At 37.9% G+C, this 25,305-nt stretch overlaps 1 protein-coding gene across 15 annotated transcripts; it reads right to left on the bottom strand.

The window, feature by feature from the left end:
* Positions 1-25,305, bottom strand: BCLAF1 (BCL2 associated transcription factor 1). 15 transcript variants are annotated; one of them, XM_064649388.1, is made up of 15 exons: positions 24,426-24,660; positions 19,412-19,550; positions 18,287-18,360; positions 17,191-17,283; positions 16,184-16,307; positions 14,411-15,316; positions 12,337-13,008; positions 12,053-12,222; positions 9,261-9,366; positions 8,283-8,367; positions 7,406-7,581; positions 6,079-6,259; positions 2,365-2,511; positions 503-712; positions 1-370 (listed from the first exon to the last, which is right to left on the bottom strand). In XM_064649388.1, exons 5-15 carry the CDS (start codon positions 16,285-16,287, stop codon positions 365-367), a joined length of 2,763 nt encoding a protein of 920 aa, XP_064505458.1. In that variant the 5' UTR covers positions 16,288-16,307; positions 17,191-17,283; positions 18,287-18,360; positions 19,412-19,550; positions 24,426-24,660; the 3' UTR covers positions 1-364. The 15 variants fall into 15 exon arrangements, with proteins under 15 accessions (XP_064505458.1, XP_064505461.1, XP_064505453.1 ...); XM_064649391.1 differs by lacking the exons at positions 19,412-19,550; positions 24,426-24,660 and adding an exon at positions 25,187-25,305; XM_064649383.1 differs by lacking the exons at positions 17,191-17,283; positions 24,426-24,660 and adding an exon at positions 25,187-25,292.

The raw sequence follows: 25,305 nt of genomic DNA, 5'->3' as shown, positions 1-25,305 counted from the left end.
TTTCAGGTGTGCAGAACTGTAAGTTTACTTCAGAATAAAACACAGACATAGGGGAGAATCAAAACTTTCAGTTGTACTTGACCATATATTTGGACAAAGCAGAATTACACTGCATATAACAAACAGTAAAATTTCTTAAAAGTTGTTACAAATATTTTACTTTCTACCTGTACGATCATTAACATAGTTTACTGTATCATGATTTTTTTCTAAAGGCTTAAAACAAAAACAATCCCCCTAAACTACTTTCCAACAGTAAAATTTAAGTAAAATGCTTACATTCATTTGACAACAAAAAAACATATTAAAAATGTTGTGAGGGTGGTGCAACAGCTGCTCTTTCAGCTACAACTTTCTTCCAGGGTTATTCCTGTGGAAAGAAAGAAAAGTCTTGTTGTAAACTGTTAATAACCAAAGTCCAAAACCTTTTAAAGCGATCCCCACTCGCACCCAATGACTTACAAGACAAACTGTCTAATCTGCAATCCACTGAACCATTTACCTTTTCCTCTTTGCGTCTGTCCTTTTCTTCATTATTCTCAATCGTTTCTTCTTCATCTTCCACAATGCCATCCCCTTGATATTTGTCATGTGTCCACTTCGGACTGCTACCTGACTTTTTGAAGTTAAAACGCCCTCTGCCACGCTGGAAAGTACCACGGCCTCTTCCTCTTTTGGCCCAATAATCCACACCATCATCTCTGTCATCGTGCTACAATAATGCCAGACAAAAAGTAAGGTTAGAACACCTCTTAAATGTACCCCTTGATGTCAGCACTCTATAGCAAATGTATAAAACAAAGTAAATGTTAAAAAGTTCTCTTCGGATCATAATTTATAGAATCCATTATGAACTATATTCTTACAATTCATGATGCTGTAATTAAAACCACAACATTGTTTTAAGAGCTCTTATTAGCTCTGGGTCTACTAAATGTTGTAACAAATAGCTTATCTGTCACTTATCTGTCACTTCAGTCAGAATAAAGAACTACTAGTTTTGAGGGGAAAAAATTGTTACTTTAAAAAGAAGAAGCTCTAGGAATGTACTAGGATTTTTTAAAAATAATTTTTATTTCAGTTCTTTATACTTAATAAGGAAAAATAACTGAAGGCAGTTTTCAGAAAACCCGCTTCCCCAGCACAACACAGGGCAAATGAAGTTTAAAATGTTTAAATCTGACATTAACAAACAACAGTTGAGTTGGTTAATAAGCCAAACTTTGCTGTCTTGCTATCAAATACAATCTTATACTGTTTGTTAAGTTCTGACAATCATTCCATGCACTGCATAAAAGCTACAGACAATTATTTAATATAAAAAAAGGTTTACATTTAGAATGGTGAGGTACACTTGCTTCAACATATTTTTTTTTACTTGTGATTTGGAAAGAAATCTGAACTACTAAATATATCACACCCATATTAAGCAGTTTAATAACTATATAAAAGTAGCTAAAGGGTGTAATTTTTGTCTAAAAACATTTTTAATGAATTCAAGTGTAATAGCTACAATTAACTGTTCTAGTATCATAGCATCTCTTAATAAATAGATTATCGTATCTCTATGTTTACAGATCAGAAAAGTTTATATATGTGTAGGAAGACAGAAAACTCCTTGTACAATCATCCAAACCAGGATTGCATTATTTCTTAGTTACCTGTTAACATATTTGTGGCAAGCTGTAATACTATAGGAGAAGGTCTAATCCTCACTACTTATTATTTTTTGGTGGTGAAACAATATACTTTTAAGTTTGCACTGTTAAGGAAATCAACTGGAGTAGAGGCCACCTTTTCAGTATACTACACTACTTAAGAGTGGTTACATCAACAGTCCTCCTTTCATAATCCAGATGGGAAAAAGGCATCAAAACTATTGTGATTTTCTTATGACTATCACACTACTCAACTAAGAGCAGAAAACTGCTCATAACAAAGTCAGCCTACATACATCCACAAATACTGTCAGCTTTTCCTGATTTTTCACTTTTGCAGACTTCTTAGTCAGACATCTTAAATTCCAGATGAATCTAAGACAAAGCTCAAATGTCATAAAGACATAAATACAGGAAAACACAGCACAAATCTTTTTGCTTTAAAGTTTGGTTTTAATAATTTTTGTCTAAGCCTGCCTTCTTCCCCACTCCTGATGAAAGTTTTGGAGATAAGTTCTGTGTCAGGCCTCAGTTAATGCCAGCCTGCTGCAGAAAGATGCAAGAGAAGCAGAACTAGACACTACAACCACCCTGATAATTCTCACGGTCACTGAAGTCCCTGTCCACACATGCATGCTACTTCTACACTTGTAGAAAGTTTGAAAAAACAAAAGCATGCATAAGACATTGAGTTCTCCACACCCACCAAGAAGTATTTCTTGCTTTTTGGGGTATATTCAGGATCCCATTCCTCTTCCTTCGGTCTCTTCTGAAAAGTAGTATTTGAGTTGCTGGGACCAGTATTTGTTCCAGCAAAGACTCCTCTGGCTCTTCCTCTGCCCCTAATTCGAAACTGATTAACCAAGATGTCATTTAATCCATTTACATAAAACCACAAAGAGTTCAAGTTCTCTGTTACTGAAAATACTCTTTCTGTGCTTAATTACAGTATCTGCAAGTGTAAAACCATTTTCAAATTCACATATTACCTTAAGTAATATATTCAAGCATTCACTTTGAAATAATGATTCTATTAAGCTTAATTGAAACACATTTGAACTTGGCGTAAGTTTACCCACAACCACCAAAAAGGAACTTCCTTTGACTGCTGTTAAACCAGCAGTTTTTGTGTTGCAACAAAAGGTCAGAATAGCTTCTGAAGCTGTTCACAGACAAAAAACAAACAAGAAAACTAGACTGGAAGAGGGAGAAAACTGTCAAGGGGAAGGTAGAGGTCATTTATGGAGTCAATCGTATCAGTTATGAGGAAGTGATTCTAGAATACATACTAACAATGCAGTTTTTAAAGTAGTATATCCACTGTGTGTTACTCACACATTTTTAACAGAGACTCAAAAAATGTACTTTAGGCCAAATTAAATTACAAATGAGTAAATTATTTACTCAAAAAAAAAAATCAACAGTATGTACTGTTCAGAGTAGCAATGCTTGAAGTAAAAAAGAGTGTCTTAAAATATTCTCTATAATGTATTAATGGTATTTTTAAACATTAGGCTAAAACGTCTCACAGCAAAAAAACCTTTAAATCAGAATACACTAAGTAGTAATATATATACTTCCCTTACCATGTAAATACTTAGCTTGCAGAAAACATTAAATGATTTTATATCCTTCATCCAAAGAGATAAGAAAGGTTAGGCTGGAAAGATAAAAACGCTAAAACTTGCCATTGCTACAGAACACAATTTCCATAAACAGCCTATTGCACAAAATTCTGTATCTTTGGACTAACAGTACAAAAACATAACTTGGAGACTAATTTAATTTGTTAGAAATAAGCATGTTTCATAAACACAGACAAAAAAATTTATATGATTAACTAACTCAAAAGAGAAGTGTTATGAACACTTAATTCCCCAAAGCTCCAATACTTCTAATACAGAATTTATGCTGGACAGTTTTAAAACTACCCTGAAATCAAACAGACTGAAAAACAATCAGTAAAAGGCTCATAAGATCTATTCAATACCCTGTAGGCAAAAACCAAAAATAACTGCATGGAGAGTAATTTGTAAAGCAAGAGACTAACTGTACAGGAGAGGAAATACTACATGCTTTCTTTATTTCCAACAGCTTTACAAAACTAGGGCACAACAAACAGTATCCTGGTGGATCTGGGGGGTGGGAGAAGGATATAGAGACAAAATTATGACAGGATTAAAAAAGAAAAAAAATTATCAACATTTCCTGGTATTAGGTCCTACGATCAGATTCCCCTAAAGAAAAATGTCTAGAATTTTCCTCATCACTGTATGAATGCCTCCCCCTACCACATCATCTCTTTCAGGTAAAGCACTACAGGAGGTGAAATCTACTATGGTGTCATCTTTATGTGCTTGCTTACTACAAAAAATAGAGAGTACAACTTCTGTATAAAACTCCTTTTAAAGAGAACTTTTACACACAAATTTCTTCTGGAGCTGGATACTAATGACCCTGTCACTGAAAAATTCTACTTAACCTTATTTCTGTTCGTATTTGAAAACTATTCACGATGATTATGTATGAGATGCATAGAATTAAACAGAATCAGCAAGTATATCAGCAAAAGTTAGTGAAAAACCGTTGCTGATTTAACATGAAATTGACAATTTAGCTTATATTAACTGGCTGGAGAGGGGAGATGTTATGTTCTCTAAGGCTTCACAACCAAAGCATCTTATTTACTCCAAAAGCAAAGCAGTATTTACTGGAATGCAGCCATTATTAGCCTGCATTTACAAACATATTCCTACACTAGCTGGTCTGTATTTTTCAGTACTTGCCAAGCTGTATCCCTAAAGAGGAGATCTGAGTCAAGAGGTTGGCCTATTTAGATTCACCTGTTCAGAGGATTTGTTAAAAAAGCCTGTGTATGACCACGTATGTCATTACGGAATATTAACCAGCTATCTATTACTGCATAGTCAGAACTGGCAGTCACTAGTAATTAAATGAGTAGAAGTCTATTAAATTCCCAATTCACATCTACCTGAATTTCATATAAAATAGCATCTCTTTCACAATATGTACAATCTGGTTTTATAAAGCAGGAAGCCTTTAACCAATGAGTCTTCTTCCACAAAATCTCTTAGAGAGGAGATGGAGTTTTAAGCTCCGCTTTTGCTAATTTCTGTTTTGTTTGTGCCGTTAGCTTATACAGCTGGAAATTGTGCTGATAGTCATAATTGATGCCTACACCATCCAAGGACTTACATATTTATGCCAGAGAGATGTTACTTAGCATAACTATATAAAAATAAGAAGAAAGGAGGAAATGATGCACTTTTAGTGTTCGAAATTTAGAACTCTGAATTTTCTTCTAAGCAGCTACAGGTTTTTAGATGGATGATTCAAACCTTAAGTGTTGACACATGCCACAAGCACTTCAAACACCCTCATATGTAATTCAAAACTTATTTTGTACACTAGTACAAACAATTCAATGTACATTTATACTAAACAATATATTTTAGCATTATTTAGTCTTAATTACAGGCTACATGAAGGAATTATTGTTAAAGTATGAAATTTCTCCTACCTATTATGTAAGACTATTTGAGAGTTTTTCCCCAACCACATGGAACTTGCACTTTTTTCCGTGATTCATTTTGGTTTGGGGGTTTCTTCTGCTGTGTTGTTGGGGGTGGGTGTCTGTCTCGGGGTGGTTTTATGTTTTGTTTAGGGTTGTTTAGGGGGTTTTTTAAGCGCTCCTTATCTTTTTCAAGGCCTCCTTTATTGATTACTACTCTTTTCTAATGCTCCTAACATTTCCCATTTAAATAATTACATTAACATGGAATCTTGAAGTTTAAGATTTTTCTGAAGACTCTAATGGTCAGTGTGTCACTTTCCAAATCACAATGCTTAAACACATTCCAGAGGTAAATCAATGAACGTTCATGCTCACTGTGGCTAGTCCCAGCCAAAGAAACACAAAATAACAAGTATACCATCTCCTCCATACAGCTATTTCAAGGTTGAGGTGTAATTATGTGCCATTATCTATTTGACAAGTTGCAGGCATCACACACAAAGGAGGGTAAAACCAAACTTAAAGTGACAGGGAAAAACAGCAGCTGCAGGGAGTTAAGAGGTAATAGAATACAAGATTTAAACTTTACAGAACACTAAATTTTCAGATCCTATTAGGAAATAACATAATTACACAAGAGCAAGAAATAATCAAATCCTTTTTTTCCAGCCTCATGCTAGGACCTCTAATGGCAAATTTAGATAGCATTTAACTGCTACTGGGCACTGCTGGGAAAAAAAAAGACCAGAAAAAAAGACTAGCTTTGGTATATCACATAAAAGAACTCAGGAGTAAGTCCAGTCTAATATTAAACAGTGAGACACTCCCTCATTTATCTGTTGTGAAGTTTCCGTAATTTGAGGAAAGAATAAGAGAAAAACTTACAAAGGTGCCTCTTGGCCTGTTGACTCCTGCAAAACCAGAGTATTCTTTCTGTTCATGGTGGGTTTTGAACTCTTCATCTCTTTCCTTCTTGCAATCTTTTTCTTCTCGAGAACTGGATGAAGAAGAAGATGGGGAGGAAGATGGGGAGGACCTAGCACGGTCTTGATCTCTTTTTTGTTTACTGAAAAATAAAAAAATATACTATGTGCTATTTTAAACGTACTAGATAGTCTGTAACATGCTATACTAAACCGTGTCTCTATATTTTATGAGAAACTAGCCCCCTTCTGGTTATAAAGTCACACGTGTTACATATTTGAGATATTAAGGCGAAGTATAGTTCCACTTTCCAGCCTCCTCTTACACATTTAAGTGCATTAAATGTTTATTATTGCTAGTGAGTTGGAAAGCAGCAGTCTGCAAACTGCAAAATAGTTTTTCTAGATTCTGACACCATGAAGAGATTCTGTTACTTTTAAGATCTGCCTTTCTTCTGAGGCAGAAAACAGAAGTTAAAGGGAAAAAAGCCCTCAAGGAAAAGTTTTACAGAAACTTTACATAGTTCAGTTTGCACACTGTTGAGAAGATATAGTATGGGCTTCCCTACGTAGATGGCTGTAGGGAATTAGCCAGTGGAAGAAAATGTGGATACCGAAGTCAGAAAGTAAATGGGAATCAGGAAGCGTAAGTAAAAATTCATTCTATATACAGTACAAAGCAGGGAAAAAAAAATTCCTACATCAAGACTCTTAGTAACCCCATAGTGGCATTAACTTGACCCAATTTACAAGACTTTAATATTCTAATCAAAGAAAGGTCATACCTGAAGTAACTCTTACCACTTCTACACAGTATCCACTGAGATATGTTAATGTTTTTTTCTTAAAACAGCCCACTGGCTTTAGAAAAAAATAAAAATTCCCCTTCTCACCCATGTTAAAACCTAAGTATCAGTAAAATTCTCATACTCTGGGTGTTATGAGTTGAAAAAGTGCGGAATCAAGCATAACGAACCAAAGTTCTTACACAAACTGTTTATAGAAATGTACTGCATTGAAGTCCAACCTCCTGATGTAGCCTGGATAATAGGACAGATTAATTTGTCATTTTTTTTTTCAGTGTGTTAGCTTGCTATTCCAAAGTTTTTGTCCTCATCCACCATAAGCCGTGTAAAAGAGAGATAATACATATTTGCTGTAAAACAAATAATTTTAATTGTTTAAAATTAAATGTTCCATTATACATTGAAAATTGAAAGCAATTAAGCTTACAATTACAAAAGGCTAATTAGAAGGTATATTTCTATATAAGGACTTCAAATATTTACCTGTCATCTTTGTAAGATTTGTAATCCTTGTAATCTTTTGGAGTTTTCTCCTGCTTTCTTGACCCACTGGATTCCCTGGAACCCTTTGAGTCTCCTCGCTCTTTACTTCGTTCTTTTCTACGTCGGTCAATGTCATGACGAAGATCAGCTGAATCACACCTTAATTTTTTATCTCCCTGTAAACAAATATATATTTTGGAACACAATTTTGAAATAAAACGTCCAGAAGAGAATCTCAGTGACAAGGGAAGTTGGGCATCAATTAAAAAAAAAAAAAAAAAAAAAGATAGAATTTACCCATTTCTCAACAAACTTCAGCACACAAATTGACTTTGCCCTTTACATGCAATGGCTACATCTAAAAAAAAGAACAGCTAAGAATTTCAGTTTCAAACAAGCATTCCCATCAAGGCAATGGGATATATCTAATTTTTGGTGCATACACACCATAATGCATGGTTTGGGGAGATATTTAAGTATTCATTTCTTCTGGTGAATTGTTTTTAAGCAGAGTACAAGCATTTTTGCAATTCAAACACACTACTCGTTGACCATGTGGGTACTTCCCCCTGCCCCAACACCTGTTCTTTGTCCTTGGGCAGCTTAGTGGTCAAGACACATGCAAGAAGAAAGGAAGCATGGGAGAAGACTTGACCTTATATGCCACATTATCAATCCAGCAAAATCATGCTACATAAATGAGCTTCTAGATAACATGTTTTACTCAAAGGAAAAAAAAATTCTAAATAAAAGTACTCCAGGTACTATAAATATAAATGACCTTTTTATTTTATACACAAACAGATGAAATTCAGATTTAAAAGGAAGCAATAAATTAAGTTTAGAAGCACAGGTAGGACATTTACTTAGAACCTACTTTTTGACTTTCTTCTTTAAAGACTCTCTCTTCACCTGCTAAACGAGTATGCTTCCTCAGGGTACTTGGAGAGATGTCAATCCTCCTAAATGTAAAATAAAAGCAGTGTCTTGCCATATACATATGTGACTGTTAATGGCCTCAAACACTTCTTTTCAACAGAAAACTGAGAAGGCATTTTTGCAGTAGACAAACTTTTTGCATATAAAGCCCCACCATCAGAATACAGAAGCAGATTAAAAATTGAAAACCTTGGTTCTGTTCTGTGTAAAGTATGCTAAAAACACAAATATAGGCAGATTGATGTTTCACATTTTAAGTACAGCTTTGAAGATAAAAAAAATGTTTAATGATTTATTTCAAAAGGATCAGTATATGTAACCAGCTGAAAACCCACCCCCTCCAAGAAATCATCAGCATTATGACAGTTAGCTGTGAAGTCAAAAATACTTAACAGTTAAGAAAACTTGTAGAGTTGGACACCATATCCTCACATGCAACACAAATATAGTACACTGCATCATAAAATTATAGCACATGATCAGACACTACATTTGCATGCCTACCTTCTTACCTTTTGGGTTCTCAGATTTTTCAAAAAACTGCTGTAAATTAACACACACAAAAACTAAAGTAGTATGAGATGGAACATTTCACACTGAAGAAGAAAGATGCATGTACAGGGCTTCTTTTCATCTTCAAGACATATGCCCCTCAATATTTGAGCACTGCATGTGAGAAAAGTAAATATATCCCAAATGAGATACAGAGGTAGAGAAGACATCTGTTACACAACCACAGATGAAGCCAGACTCGACTCAGATGAGTTCTCTTTTACAAAAGGGCTTTTTTTTGGTATTTTGTAATTACACAAATTACCCCATACAGATTAGAAAAAATATTTTGGATTCTCAAAAGAAATATAAGCAGACATTATTTGAAACAAAAAGCATCTGCATATGTAGTTAACATATATACCTATGTATTTCTGGGCTCTTTTGTCGGGTGCTGTGTTCTTCAGTGGCTTTTTGATACGCAGTGAACCTCTCATTTAGGGTCATTCCAGCTGACTTGAAGTATTGCTCTGTTGGTTACAATAGAAAAAAAACACTGTTTCATTAGTTTAATTCAACTGACAGGTATTTTACTCCTGACAAAGGCAAGTAACAGGCAATAAACAGTATTTTCTATAAATTTATCAGGACAAGCAAATGTGGCGGCTTCCCTATTTTTCCACACCGTAACCCAAACAAAGTTAAGTGCACAGCATCACTGCAAGTCTACTATGCCATGACTATATTATATCTAATTCAAGCATCATTTACTGATTGGACTTGCTCATTTTTAATGACATTTTCCTCTAATGAAAGAAAGAGCAATTTCTTAAACAGTTACTTTATACTTTGCCCACAACAGAAAGTGAAGTTACTTAGAGAGTCATGAATACTTGCAGTAAGTACAGTTTACCATTCATCTCATCTTTAACTTAAAATAAGAGTAGGTGAAAACATTTAAGTAATGTATGCTTCAATAACTACATGAAAGACCTGACAAGTCTTTTCTTAAAGGGATACAATTTCTTGATTGGAAGTTGTGATGATAACAATCCAAGACAATTAGTACACCTATACATAGGTAAAATCATTTAAGGATCTGGCATCTTGGCAAACTTGACAACTTCTCTGACAAATTTTCTCCTTCCTTCAAAGACAGTTAAATTAGCCACAGCAAAACTCAGTTTTCAAACCAGCTCAACAAATGTGTTCAAATGTAATATAGAAATACATAAAGTCATGAGCTATGAAATGTTACATATGAAGCAAGCTATCTGCTTAACAGGTCAACATACATCTGTATCAACTTACCGCCCGGCATCCAGTATTTGTCTCATAACCAACCATTAAAACTTGAAACGGCCACTACAAGGGTAGTGCCTCAATCATAATTCCATCAAACACAGGAATTTGAGCTAGCAACTCTGTTTTTATGCCATTTTTGCCAGGAAGACAGAAGGTTCAACTTTGCCTGTTTGGCATCTGTATCTTTCAACAGCTATTTTACTTTTGTAACATGGATTTTGCCATTTCAAAACACATTCCAGGACCTAGTTACAATGAAAAAGAAAACATCACTGGGCATTTTCAGCTCTACATCAATAAAGAGCTGTTCAGACTGGTCGCATCACACCAATAACGAACATAACTTCAATTTGTTAAAAGTGTTACTAAAAATCTGATCACAGACCATAGTAAATATGAAACTTAAAGAGATGTTCTGCTTTCAAAAGCAACCATAACTGTACATATTCTAATAACTTGCTTATATAGGCTGTTAAGCTGTTATATTTACCAGATATTTAACACACAAAAGTTCATAGAAAAATTCTACTCTGTGATCAACATGTGAGAGTTTCAGAAGTAGTATTTTCACCTATAGCTACATATGCACCATATAAGCAAAAACTTAGAGAAGCTCTCACTGGATTGAGCCTTAAATTTCTTCACATAGCAATAAAATAAGATACTTTCACAACAAATCATTATACTCTAAACAGGTGTCCCAATATTGGTTTTTTTATCTAATCCATTACCATAATCCATTATTGTTGACTATTACCTTCTTCTTTATAAGTAATTCAAAATGCAGGAAATCATTTGCCTTTAGTAATCCAAATTATGCCAACAAAGTATTTTTAATGTCAGCACATATTTCCAGCACATAAATCTTAGCAATTTTAAAATCTAACACATCTTAAAAACAATGCTTGGACACAGATTCACTGAAACTGGCCACCTAACTAAGCATTTCCACATTACCCCTTAGTATGATGATGTGGTAAAATTATTTTCACTAGCTCCATATTATCTCAGTTATATTTAACACAGAAACAAGACAACAGCCCAGTGAAATAAAGTAAATGCTATACAAAAAAGCATTTGAAGAACTCTCTAGATATCCTCACTGGATTTTAGGAATTATCTATTTTCCCATCAAAAAAACTTAAGAGGATATAGGACCTAAGTGAAATATATCTACGTTGATGGTCTAGGTTTGGGTTTCAGGTTTTTTTGGGGGGGACTTTCATTGTTCTGATTGGTTTGTTGAGAGGTTTTTTTGGTGTTCGCGTTAAACAGCCACTACTGTTAAAACAGAAAATGATTAGTGAGTAACTCATTTAACAGAGGTTTATTTAGCCACTGCCAAATTTCTTTGAAGTGAAATTCCTGACAATACTGTCAAATAGGAATAAAATGAAATATCACCATGGATTTTAGCATCATTTAGAACACATTTTTTCCTAAATCTTACTAAGAGAAAGACCCCCTTCTAATAAGAACCTGGAAATGACCTCTATGGGTGCTCCAAAAGGAATGGCATTGTATTTACAGTACTAAAGACATCTGTCAACCCACACTGCACCACTTAATATAAATTGTGTATTAGAGTCATTAAAATAAAATTAAATAAGAAAAAATTGACTAATGTAGTATGTTTAAACTACACTAGAAAACTTTATATGCTACCTACATTCAAAAATTTATCCAAAAACATAGTATAACTGCTACTATACTCTACACTGCTTGTGTTTTTTTTTATACTAGCGTCTGTGGCTATTATTTTTCTAATTATTTTTATGCATACCTTAAAAGGAAGAAAGTCTGGCTAAATCAACATTAAAAAAGGGCTGAAATCTTCCCATACTAGAAACAGCAAATAGGTTTAAACGAAGTGGTCAGACATGTATCCCATACGATAAACTAAATACATACCTTTGACATGATGAACCAAGGACACAATGTGCTGAATAAATGACTCTGACGTGCTTTTGCTGGCCTGTGGCAACTTAATGTGGTCAAAGATGGATCGGAACTCTTGCTCCTTCTTGATGGAATGAACAAGTGTGCTAGCAAGCAGCCTGTCTTTAGTCAAGGAAGCAGGTCTAAAATGCATCAACAACAGAAAAGAGACACACAAAAAGAAACCAATAGTTTAAATAAAGATGAACAATACTGCAGACAAATGGAGAACCACACTGTAAAGTGGAATAATTTACCTATTGGAATCATCAAGAGGTACTGGTGCCATTTTGAGTTTAACTTCAGGACGATGGGAGTCACTGGCTATCATTTTGATCCTAAGTGGGCTCTCCTCTCTGAAGGTGGATTTTTCTCTCGCATCCAGATTCTTGTGTAGAGGGGGACTGTAATCAAAGAGTTCTTTGAGCTTTTCAGACTTTACCTGCTCAGGTGACTGAGTTTCTTTCTTCATCATTAGCCTCTCAGAACTCTTGTCTTCTTCCTTGTGCTTATCTTTTGTTGCACTAGGCCTTTCCACTACATAGCCAGTCTCTTTAAGCTTATAACTTTTCTCATCTCTAAATCCATCGCTCTCTCTATTGCCCTTGATTGATATTTTAGATTTGTATTTGGTTCCTTCCTCCTCAGCATTCCGGTGAGATGCAGTAGGAAAATTTTTACCCTGATCTGCCAGGACAGACTTTCTGAACTGTCTGTAATCCTCTGTCTCCTCTGTGTCCTCCCCTTCAGAGTCATTAAACTTTTCTTTCCCAGTCTCTTTATCAATGAAAAAATCTAAAGTTTCCTGTTCCTCCCATTCCCTTTCTCCCTCTGTCCTCCCTTTTTCTGATCCTCTCTCCTTCTGGGCCTCCTTCTCCCTGGTATTACCCCTATCAAGCAGGTATACTCTAGACTCTTCATCTGTGTACCTGTGGATAGCAAAGAAGAGACTCGTAACTCTGGATTGCATTCATTCCAGTTCACTTGCATTCCTCTTTCGTGTCAATCCCACACCAAGATGATGATGAAAATACATTCCTCCGAGCAATTAACTGTAGCATGCAATGCTTCGCACACCATTAACACTGTATCCACTGTCCTTTATGCACTACTGGAGGCATCTGAGGAGACTACCTAGAAATTTTCTGCTACAGTTTATAAGAAAGCTAGTGGCTTTTTTTTCTTAATCAGTGCCCATTTTCACATTCTCTTATACTACTCATTTTTTCCATCAAATTCACATGAAGTTTGAGAATTCAGACTACAATTCATTTTTGTATTTCTTTTACCGAAAAAGTTAAAGGAGTACCACAAAAACGTGAACAATTTTCAAGATCCTGCATATTACTAATTCCAACATCTGAAACAGGCTTAGCAGGGAACCTTTAGAAGGCAGCTCTCCTAAATACAGAACCACACTTACCAGTTGTTTCACACACTGCCTTATCTATATACTATTTTCACACAGGTGAAAATTCCATCTAATACATTCACCAACTTCAATACACCTAAACCAAGGGGAGTCATATTTTTGATCTTCTAAGCAGTAATTTTTTTACATAATAAATCACTGACTGGACAAATTCTTTTAAAAGCCTACAATCAAGCCTATATAGCATAGTCACAACTTCTCTCTGTAACACATTTTATAAGAAATCCACTGAAGTACTAGTCACATTAGAAAGGAACAGTCTAATATCAGTAAGATTTTTACAACTTTCAAAAATTACTACTACATCAAACATTTCAAGAACGAATTGAAGAATTTTACATTCACTGGAAAATACACACTGAAGTTCCTTCACATCAACAGAATTATGTTCCAAGAATACCAAGACCAACTCTCTTTGATAAGTAATGCATGTCAAGACAAAGCTGTCATATTGCACCACACGATTAGCAATCAGTGCTGTTTATGTTAACATAAAGAAACCATTGCAAAACATCAGCATTTTTTGAGTTCCAGAAGATCTGCATTTCGAACTCTATCAACCATTAAAATTTTGAAATCCCTGAAGAGAATTCACTATCAAATAAGCAAGTCTGATGCACTATTCCAATTAAGATTTTTCTTAACAGCAAAAAATTGAGTACGAGAAAATACACCTTGAAGGAAAAGCACGAACCCATTTTTCCTCAAGGATACAGATTCCTATCTTCACTAGCCAGCAGTCAAGATCCTGAAGCATCTTAGTACACACGTTTCAAGCTCAGTTCCAACCAGACTAATAGTACTAGTGTTCCAAATTGCCTTTTTCAATGTATAGTGACGATCTAGACAAAATTCTAACTTTTTAAGAGGCAACCTTAGGCTTATAATTTAATTCTTACCTTTTCATAAACTTTCCACCTTTTGCAGCTTCCTGTTCGCCACCCTCAGGATAAAATGACCGCACTCGAGCTTCCTCACGGGGGGCACTCTGTGATGGGATTGTCTTTGCAGGGCTTCTCCTCGAAGGGATATGATGCAATGGGCTATTCTGAGAAGGGCTATAACGGCTAGAACCATTTCCAAGAGAACCAGAGCCAGACCTCTCAGGACTATGCTGAATGGAATGGGAATGTTGAGGTGTGTCCTTTGCTGAGTGGGCTGTGCTAAGCAAAGGGGCATCAGAGCAAGATGAACTCTGACTAGGTGGGGTGGCAATAGAAGGACTATGGGGTGACCTTGGACTGTTATCATACGCTGATAGGCCAGGCCAAATGTCGCCAGAAGCTGCTGCTGATTTGTTAAAATCGTCAAGAGACTCTGATGGGTCATGTTCAAATGTATCTTTCTGTTCATCTTGTGATTTATTTTTCAAGGGGCTATCTTGCAAAGGAGCCCCTTCAGTTTTCTTTGCCTGCTTTTCCAGAGACGCACGTCTTTTGGAAGAGACAGGTGATTTGCTGTATGGGGATGAAGAACGAGATGAAGAGGACCTCGGGGACCTGGAAGATCTGTAAGATCGACGAGATCTGCTCCGGGACCTCTGGGAAGACACAGACCTTCGTTTTGGACTTCTGGAACGTGAACGGCCACGTCTAGGGCTTCTGGAGTGTCTTCGGTTCCAGACAGGCCTATAACCTCCACGATGGTATCTACCACCTCCTCCTTGATAATACCCTCTACCTCTTCCTCTGTAACCATAGGGACGTCTCATTCCTCTATTATTTCTGTAATCTCTGCGATAATCTCTAGAATAAACACGATCCCTGCTGCGAGATCGTGAATACGTCCTTGACCGAGACCTAGAACTAAAATTAAAAAGCAAACATTAACATCTGACAACTGGAAAACCAAAAAGAAAGAAGTGCCTTGACACTAAATGCTAGATTTCTCAAATGCAGTCAGAATGCTAAAGGACGTGGACTAACAGTCTTACAGTAACTTCTACAATCTCTATTTATTATTTCCGTAATATATTTACTGTAATAAGCATGTTTATACTTCTAAGGACTGTGAAACTTTGCATCACATGATTAAGATGTTACCAGCCTCAGTGGCCTGCCCTGCCATTTTATTAGAGATTATCACCACTCTGGAACATGGCATTCAGTTTCTCAGCCACCTTGGTTCACAGCCTGGAACATGAAGCTACATGACCCCCAATTTCATATGCCAGCCTGTGGGTAGCAGCTGATGAGGCAGTAAACATTCAACTGACCCACTTCTTTTATGGGAGATGGTAAAGTCCACTAGTAAGAAAGATGAGTGAAAGGCTGGAGGCAACTAAGAAGACAAGGTACAGCAAAGTTTATCTACTGAAGCTATAAGTTACTTCAGATATGAAAAGTGGAGTGAGAAATACAGAACAAATTACAGAGAAAGAGACTGGACAAAAAAAAGATCTTATGAAGGGGAAGAGAAGAATCAAAAGGGCCACAAATCATGAAGAACCATTCGCATTCTGAAATTATCTTGAGATACATGAAAATGGAAAAAAACCCCCAATTATTAAACAAAGTAACGAAAATTACATTCAAAGCATAGTTTGCCTACTGCCTAAAATGAAATAAGATCCCAGGCTCACTTCTGCCACAGCATCATGCAAGTGAAAAACATTTTCCAGACAAAACCTAATATACCAAACCACCTTTTCATGCAGTGTGACATCAACCTACCTGTATCTCTTTTTCCTTGAATGTGATCTGGATCTTGACCTAGAGCTGGACTGAGATCTGGACTTTGATCTTGAAGAATGTGATCTAGAGTTAGATCGACCCATTTTTCTCAGTAGATATACTCCTTCCCAAAAGGAAAAGCAATGAGGGGAGGGGGAAAAAATGGAAGCAACTATTTAGAGTCCATCTAAATGATATAAATGACACAAATGAACAAAATTTGTATATACTAAAATGACAGTATTAGAAAGAAGTATAGCATTTGCTAAATGAAAGAACTCTGGAGACAGTATGAGTACATTTATCAGTAAATTAAAAGCTCAACCACATTTTAAAGAATTTAACATTACTGCAGTGCACACACTTTGCCTGAAAGGATAAAGTATAACAGTAAAAGGTTTTCCAGATTTAACTGCAAGCTGATCCTGTAGAAGAGAAGAAGAAACAGAAAAAAACCCAAACCATTTCTGCAAATTAAGACACGAAGAACATAACTCTGGACATTCTGATGTATGTTAAACATAAGTCTTGCTATTATGCAGTTTGTAGTTTCCTTGCATTTCCAATGCACTATTCCTTCTCTGGAAGGAGTTTAAAGTCCACTACAATGTACCTTTTACATAAGGAAAGAAAAAGCCCTGAAGTATTCTGTCCAGCAGTTAAGTTTGAGCCACAGGTATTATTTCTCTTTAACCACGTGTACTAAAGCTAATCGCTCTAATCTGATTTTCCACTAGTCAAGATGCTCACCCTGCATCTTTTTAGGTTAACTTTGCTTTTTAATCTATAAGTAAAATGCATGGCCAACTTAAAGATTTTAACAACTAGTTAAATAATATGGCTTGCAACAAAATTCAACGTGCTTCAGCACAAAGTAAGCTATGAAAACTACAAATGATTATAAAGCCATGAGACCTAAAAGAAAATAAATAATAAACTATCATTTCTTCTTACATACAGTCACAGTAAATATTTAGAATTAATGCTAACCATAAAAAAATACACACCTTTTCTTTTTGTTTTCAGATCAGTGGCTAAAAATCCCCAATTTAATTAATAAAAACTTTGACCCATTACCATTTTCTTTTGAAATTGCCCAGCTTTAAAAAAAAAAAAAAAAAAGGTCACATTAGACAATCTGAATATAAACTATTAACAAGTAACTACATATTTTCAGGCCTTTGAATGCTAAATAATCATCACTGTTTAATAATAATTAAAACAGAAATAGAAAGAAACAAACATCTAGCTTTTGTGTTGCAAACAGGCTTTAAAATCTAAAATTACTGAATTAAAAATACAAGCTCAACACAGCAAGGTACTTTATATAACCTGTCTTGTTACCTGGGTGATACTTCAATTATGTAAAGACAAAAACAATGTCAGATTTTAATTTTAAGTTAATAAAATTTCAGAGATTTTAGACACATCTAAGAGAACCCAAAAGAAAAAAGCAGACCAACCCTTTCCCCTATCAGCTGGTTCCTCCTGCCCCACATGACTTTACCCACAAGTCTGCATGGCCCCAGAGGTGTAATCTCACCTGAAACTAAACCAGCAAAACTTTTTAACCCAAACTAGCTTTACATGTAACTCAGAAAAAACTATTTACCTTGGTGGAGAATATGTTGAATGCTGTTTTTTATGGGCTCATTCCACTAAAAAGCGAATTTGCATAACCTATACTCAGAAGATGGTTTCTAGTTCATTGCGTTCAATTAAACTCACAGAAAATGGGTTATAATCTTTTAAGCTCAATACTCACAGGCAACATAAATTTAGAGCTTTTAAAGTGTTGTAAGACATGATGCATGCCAATTTTCCAAGGGTGATAGAAAAACTGATCTTTTTTCTATTACAAGTAATTTAAACCAAACATCAGATGGACAATGTTTATAATATATCCCAATTTCAGCTAACATTTATACATTTTGCATTCTATGTATGACAAGTATAGTTGATCTTTACAAGAGATAGACTAATTTATAAAGTTTTATATATTGTAGCTTCTTCTTGCAATCATAAATTTTAGGAAAACAAAAGCAGTTTTAATTTTCAATAGTTGGGTTCAATCAGAACATTTAAAAACAGAATTCATCTTACCTCAAACTGTTAGTTGGTGCCAATGAAGCAATTTTTTCAAAACTCCCTATTTGTGCTTTCAGCAATACAGATTCCTATAGAACAGAAAATGAGACTGTCAGAGACATGAACATTCACTAAAGGAGAGGTAACACCTTTTGTTTAAAGGGGTTCAAACATTAACCTGTTTATCATGAAAAGACAACACATAAGAAATAGCAAATTTACTCTTGGAAGGGCAGTGAAGCTGCATGCTAAGACTGGAGCAGGTCAAGAGCCAGCCACTGTCAAGTGGCAAATCCTACTCCCCTTGCACACGCGACCACTCCTCCTTTGGCCTTGCTTGCTGGGCTGTGTAACACATTATCTTCCCCTTACAACAGCCCTGACATCCTTCAGGTCCTTCAGTGACCAAGCTCTTGATACCCACAAACCACTTCCACATAAATAGGTTATCAAAGTGGCTTAATGAAGTGCCAAACTGAGCTGGATTATGGAGTAAATAAAAGCATGCAGCCAGAAAGAGGGGAGTAAAAAGGACAGTGACAAACTGTTAGACCAATTTTAAATCTAACACATAGCTCTGCACTTCATTGGAGCTACCATATTGGAAAGAAAATCAATTGGGATGAGGACTTAGGCCAACAGTGAAAGCTTTATCTTTAGGTTTCTCTTGGAACATTTATAGAAGCATTACTCTATTATACCTTCTTGTTTAAAATGCAAACATATATGATTTTGCCTAAACAGCCAACAACTTCAAAAACTAGCTCTTTTAAGGTTATACAGAAACAAAGCATAATTGTAATAATAAAACCAGTCTCAAATGTATGAATTTTTCACTGGACTCAGCTGTTAACTACCTTCAAGCCTTAAGACTATGTACATTTGCACTTTGGCTCAACATTAAACAAACTTTTCAATTCCACTAAAGCAAGAAAATAGGAAATTTGTCCCAGTTCAATACAGACAGGATGGGTCTCCCAGAAACTACATCTCAACAATTTATTCATTAAATCCAAAGACGTTAAGACATCCAGTGCTCCTAAAATGACACTTTCACACTTGTTCACAGACATTTTCCTCATCTAAAAGAAGAAATGTAGCACTCGTGTTCATAAACACCGCTTTCAAAAGTCCACTTACCATTCACTAGTAGTGACCAAGATATTTCCAATTTCTACAAAATATATGCTTTATTAAGATTAAGTTTTTACTTCTCATCATCAGCAAGCATGAGTCTCTGAAGGAGCACAGTAGTGTATCGGACCATTTCAGATTTTGTCTAGACAAAAGGCGAGATGGTATTAGCTAGTAAAGGTCAGTGAAGGCATTCAGAAGTCTACTACAGAAAAAGTAATACAAACTTCAAATTCAGTCCAAGATTTTAAATGAATACTTAAATAATATATATTTCTGACTTTAACTGGTGTTAGCTTAAATCCAAATCCTAATTTAGACAAGTCTTTAGATCCTGGGGATATAGAACAAGATAGTTACTTCACCTTTAGAACCTCTAGGCAGAAGACAAGATCTCATACTCCAGTAGTCAGTTCCACATAACTCAAACTCCTGTAGTCAGTTCCACACAGTTTTAGGAATTTTCCCTAACAACTGACAAAGCAAAAAGTATCCACCTCTTTTTTTTTTTTTTTAATTAAACAAGACATTGGATTTACTACATCCAACCACAGTAGCTAAAATATATTTGCTACCCTTTTCCCAAATATTTTTTTTGTAAGAAGAGTATGGATATAACAACATTTGAAAGAAAAAGAGCTTTGAACAGAAAACCTTAACTATTGAATAAAAACCACTCAACTATGTGCAACTTTTGTTCCCATTTAATTGTAATGGGTAAAACCTTGACAGACAACACCCACTTATCCAAACAATGTTTATATTAAAAAAAAAAATTGAAAATACTAGATTGCTGGCGAGTTTTTTAGTCTGTGTAAATATTCTCATAATATGCAAGAATCTCACATTTATTAACCTCTACTAAAGCTTATTTAGAAACAATAATGGTAATAGAAATATGTAGGAAAACAGCTCCTTTTTAACAGTAAGCTTCTATATGCTGCGTACTTTCACAGAAAAACTACGCACTCCTCAGAACATCACAACTACAACATACTGTTTGATCAGTATCAAATGAAATTATCCACAGCCTCTTCCTGTAGACTCTCATGCAATCTGTAGTGGCTACACTATGCCAAGTAAGGGCACCAGTACTCAAGGCCAAGAAAAAAGAGGTCCTAAGCATCATATGTTGCTGTGCAAGAGCAGCTGCCCCTCTCACTTCAGCGAATGATGCTTTCCTCTGGACTAGTCTCAGAAAGAGACACACAGCCTGCCAGAGGTGCACAGAAACAAGGTGACACAAGAGGAAATTACTAACACCAGTGTTTTTAAGAGGACCACGACTGCAAGGAACATGGTCTATGCCTGAAACACCAGGGCTCTAATTCCCACACTTTTGGCAACTCAAGCTTCTTTCCACCTTGCTTTCCACCCTAAACAGCAGAAAGGTGACACTTAACTCTGAGTCATTTCACTTCCATGTTAAAAAAAATCTGGATTTTACAAAGGAAGCTGCTAAAGCTCCACAGTACTTTAAATCAGAATACGTTGGCTCTGCTAGTTTAAAGAAACAGTCCCATCTCTCCCATCCTGTGTTTCCTCACATTCCTAATGATCTCCTTTATGCCACTACAAGTATTTCTGCAAGCACATACTAGATTACTTTCAATACAAATTATTTTTTCTGATATGGCTCATTACACAGCTCCACAAACGTCTGGACCAACACAAGGAAGTTGAAATAGCAGCCAGACAGGACTGCTTCTTTTGGCAGCAGCACAGTCTTAAAGCTTCCCTGAAACCAGCCTGGCATAGACTTCAGAAACAATAAACTTGGTATTTAAGCTTTTTAACAGTACTTGCAAGCAGCTTTAAAAAAAAAAAAAAAGAAAAGAAAAAAACCCCACACACAAAGCCCCCACCAAAACAAACACACACCCACAAAAAATTAAAACCAACAAAACCAAACATTCCCAAACAACCAAACCTAAACACAGAAACCACGACTTTTTTAAAAATTGGCTAGTTCATCACCTGTCAGATATTGAGTCACATTCAAAAAATATTTCTTTATGAAATAACAACAGGATCTGTGTCTTAAATTAGTCTTGGTCAGCAAGTGTAACCATTAAGCAAAAACAAGATATGCACCAGAATACCACAAGCAAGACAATAATGAGGAAGCAACACTGTTAGCATTTGCTATTTTTAATAAAAAAATAAAAAGGACAAGGAAAACTGTTTCCAACTCCTTTTAAACATTATTTTCCAGAGTCTTTACTGCACCACTGATGTTGAAATTTTCTCAGAGTACACAAACTGTAGATACAACACATCTCTTAAGCCATTTTACAAGTTACACGCCACACGTAAGTTTAAGACATTTTAGGACAGTTATACCCACTTACACTAGCAAAACACTGCTTCCTCTTAGCTTCGCTATTTTAGCTATCCTTCATTTAGAGTTATTTAGTAGTCTGTATTTCTCTTGCTTAAGCGTAACTTGAGAGCTGTCAGGAAGATTTAAATCCAAATCTTATTAAAGTGATTCACAAGCTGTTTCCAAAATGCATGTTCATTCAGAGATTCAGGCTTCAAAAGACATGGGAATTATACAATCATGACAAAACAAAAGGGGATAGGACAGTCTACTAGAAATCCCATACAACTTTTAGTATTCTCTCATAATACACATACTGAATTACAGAAAGTCTTAATGAGACAGCACTGTAAGTCATCTATTCAGCGTGTGCACATCTGCTGTGCTTTCTTATCCACTCTTTACCTCTTCCCTCCCTTTTCTTTCAACGTCCACAAAAACAAACGTAGCAGCGGCACATTACACATAAGAACAGAATGCATTTCATAGTGACAGTGCTACTCAGATCATCAAGGACTTAGATTCCTACAAATACTAAAATTCCATGGCAAATTTGCCCAAACTATCTTGGAAAGTACAAATAAGATCTAGGAAGCATTATTCTCCCTGTTTCATATGCTGGAAGTACAGTGGAAACAGTAAAACATACTAAAGCCTTTTTACCCCCAAATTAATTCATTTCCTTATAGAAAACACTACAAAATACTTGGAAGATAAGTCAAAAGACAGCAACCTAGTAAGAGCAAAATCACCTCTGAAAAAAACTGTCATATGATTGTTAGCTGTTCTTTTATGTAATACTACTGGCAAACAAAAGCATATTTCTCCTCTAACTAAAAAACACAGAAAGCGAAGTGGCTTTTTAAAAGAAATTTCTCAATACACAAAAAGAAATTAGCATGCCTCTGGACACATGTTGTTTTGGATAGCCTTTCCGGTTTTTTGGTGGTGGTTTTTTTGTGTGCGTGAGTTTTAAACATAGTGTTTTCATATGCCCTTACACCGTGGTTTCCACAATCTCTGTGATGAAGTACAAGCATGCTGCTGCAGAAAAGGCAACTGTCCCTTCCTCATTTGTTTCAAGACTGATACCACAGCTTGGTGGGCTGCAGCAGTGACCTGATCCAGAAAAAAAAATACTCTGGGCAAAAGCTGACTTTTCAGGTCTCCCAGATTCCATTTACCACAAGGCTGCAGGGAGGTCACTGACAGCACAGTGAACACCAGTGCACTTATTGAGAATACCTTTGGGAGAGACTCTGACAAACAGAACACAGTTGTAACCCAAAGGCTTACTTTCCTCATTAGCTTCCTTCACCTATCCCATCTGTAAACAATCCCTAAACGTTCTCTGGCATTCCTCAAACCTCTATATCACTATCTCTCCTTGACAACCAGACTGAATATAATCCATTCAAATACCTGCACCCTAGATCCAAACAACTCCCTGCTGATCTTTTCCAAATTTCTACAACCACTCCGAGTTTTCTGCATGCCCAATGGAAACAGGCCCTTCTCCATGGTACATGATCCTCCCTACTTCCCCCAGGGAAGAATTCCCTCAGCAACAGCCTTCACCTGTGGCCTCCACAGAGGAGGGCCCACTAAAGTCTTGGCCAGGAGAGAGGCAGTTACCAACAGATGTAACACACTGAACCTCGTCCTGCCATTCAGCACAGCCTGTCACTCAACATCAAAAGCGACGAGTGGGAGGATGCAATTCCTACTCTCCATGCCATAAGAAGCTGCATGCTTGGAGCACACATCATGCCAGAGCCTTTATCCCCTTATTTTCCCTACTTTTGTCCAAAACAACGTGATTATCGGAGAGGAGAATGAGGAGGAAAGGGGAGAAAGACAACAGCTAGACAACAGCATTTTCCTGGAACCCCACGTTCTTTAATCAATCCCTCCCACACTGAGAACAACTACTCTAAGTGATGTTTTTATACATTTACAATATGCCAGCCATTGCTCAAGCAGTGACTACTTGCAGCGTCAAGAGCACCTTTGTTTTGCATACCCTCGGGCCTTTCTGTATAGTAAAATTTAACTGCTGCAGTGAAGGCAAAACTTTGATCTCCGAGATAAACAAGTGACTTGGTAAAGGATCACCATGACACAGAAGGCAAGAATCTGATTCTCACAAAATTAAAGGTGAAAAGTAGGGAGGTTACAAAGCAAAGGAGAAATAATGGATAAGATCCTGCAACTACAGTCACAGTACACTGTGATCAACACTGGGAACACAACAGCACCCTTCAGCAAGGGGCTGAAACCCACTCCTGCCCCTCAAGGGGCTTTGCGAGCATCTGTAAGCAGGGCAGGGAAGGCGCGGGGTGCTTCAGGCAGCCGAGCCTGAACCACAGCCATGCCCGAAGGGAAGTTCCTCCATCGACCGTAAAGGCTGATCCAATACCGGGAAGCATCCTTTCTCCCCAGCACCGTTTCCCTCCTCGGCGTCACACCCGCGAGAATAACGGGGAGATTTAACACTCCCGTAATCTGTGCTGCACAGCCACATCCCCTCGGGCCTTCCCGCCTCCCACAGGAGGCCCAGAGCCAAAGGCCGCACTCCCGGGGCGAGGCCCGACGGCGCCGGACGCTCCCTCCCCACACCCCCGCCTCGCGGGGCTTCCAGGGAACAGCTACAAGGAAGATCAGCCTCCGCTTCCCGCCGCCCCTTCCCCCTTCTACCTTCGGTTCCCGGGGCGCCGTCCAGGCGCGGGGAGGAGCGACGCCGGCTCGGCCCGGCTCCCGCGGGAAGCGGCGGCCCGCGGCAGGGCAGTGACGGCGCCTGCCCGCTCCTGGCCCGGTCCCGGGGTCTGGCCCGGGATAATCGGGATAATGGCTGCGGAGCGCCGAGGTCACGCGGCAGGGGAGGGCGGGACGGCGCGGCGCGCGGACACCGCGCGGCCCGGGAGGGGGAAGGGAGGCGGGAGGAGGCGCCCGGGGGGCGGGGCCGGGCTGGGCCCCCCTCAGGCTTCCCCCGCCATCTTCCCTCCAACCCGGGGCCACCGCCCTGACGAACCTCCCCGCGGCCCCTTCGCCTCCCTCACCTGGCGGGCGGAACTCCCTGCAGCCCCGCTCCCCTATGGCAGCCGCACGGCCATTTTCCGTCGGGCCGGAGGAAGAGACACGGGGCCCGCGGGGAAACAGAGGAGCCACCATAGGGAGCGGGGCGGGCGTCGCGTCACTTCCGCTCCGGGCGGGGAAGAGCTGGCCCCGCGCTCAGCGCCCGGGCGCCATCTTGGTTTCGGGTACCCGTCCTTAAGCAAGATGGGGGAGGGCGGCCGCCCGGCCCCTCTGTGTCCCTGCCCAACGCTGGGGACTCCGCGCCCGGCCCGCCGCCTCCTCGCCCTGTCCCGCACCGCCGCAAATAAAAGTTGTCGCCTTTTGTATTCTCGTTTTCCGAAGAGGCGCGGGGGGCTGGGCCGCGCTGGCCGTTGCCTGGTTACCTGTGGGGCGGGGTGCGCATCCATGCACGGGAGTGTCTTGGAAGCGCTTGTGTGTGGAGCGGAGCCCAGCCAGCGGCTTTTCATCCAGCGGCATTGGCAGCCGGTACTCCTTGCGCTGG

The sequence above is a fragment of the Pseudopipra pipra genome, chromosome 3 (assembly GCF_036250125.1).
Source record: "Pseudopipra pipra isolate bDixPip1 chromosome 3, bDixPip1.hap1, whole genome shotgun sequence".
Classification (NCBI taxonomy): domain Eukaryota; kingdom Metazoa; phylum Chordata; class Aves; order Passeriformes; family Pipridae; genus Pseudopipra; species Pseudopipra pipra.
Note: the sequence above shows the minus strand (reverse complement) of the source record. Positions and strands in the feature narration are given on the sequence as shown.

What these genes read in the sequence shown, in the direction of transcription:
- BCLAF1 (XM_064649391.1), bottom strand. Translation starts at nt 16,287, where the DNA reads ATGGGTCGATCTAACTCTAGATCACATTCTTCAAGATCAAAGTCCAGA. An exon ending in TTAAAGAAGAAAGTCAAAAA is followed by an intron (nt 7,582 to 8,282) that starts GTAGGTTCTAAG and finishes ATTTGTTTACAG; the next exon opens with GGAGATAAAAAATTAAGGTG. An exon ending in AAATCTTACAAAGATGACAG is followed by an intron (nt 6,260 to 7,405) that starts GTAAATATTTGA and finishes TTTATTTTTCAG; the next exon opens with TAAACAAAAAAGAGATCAAG.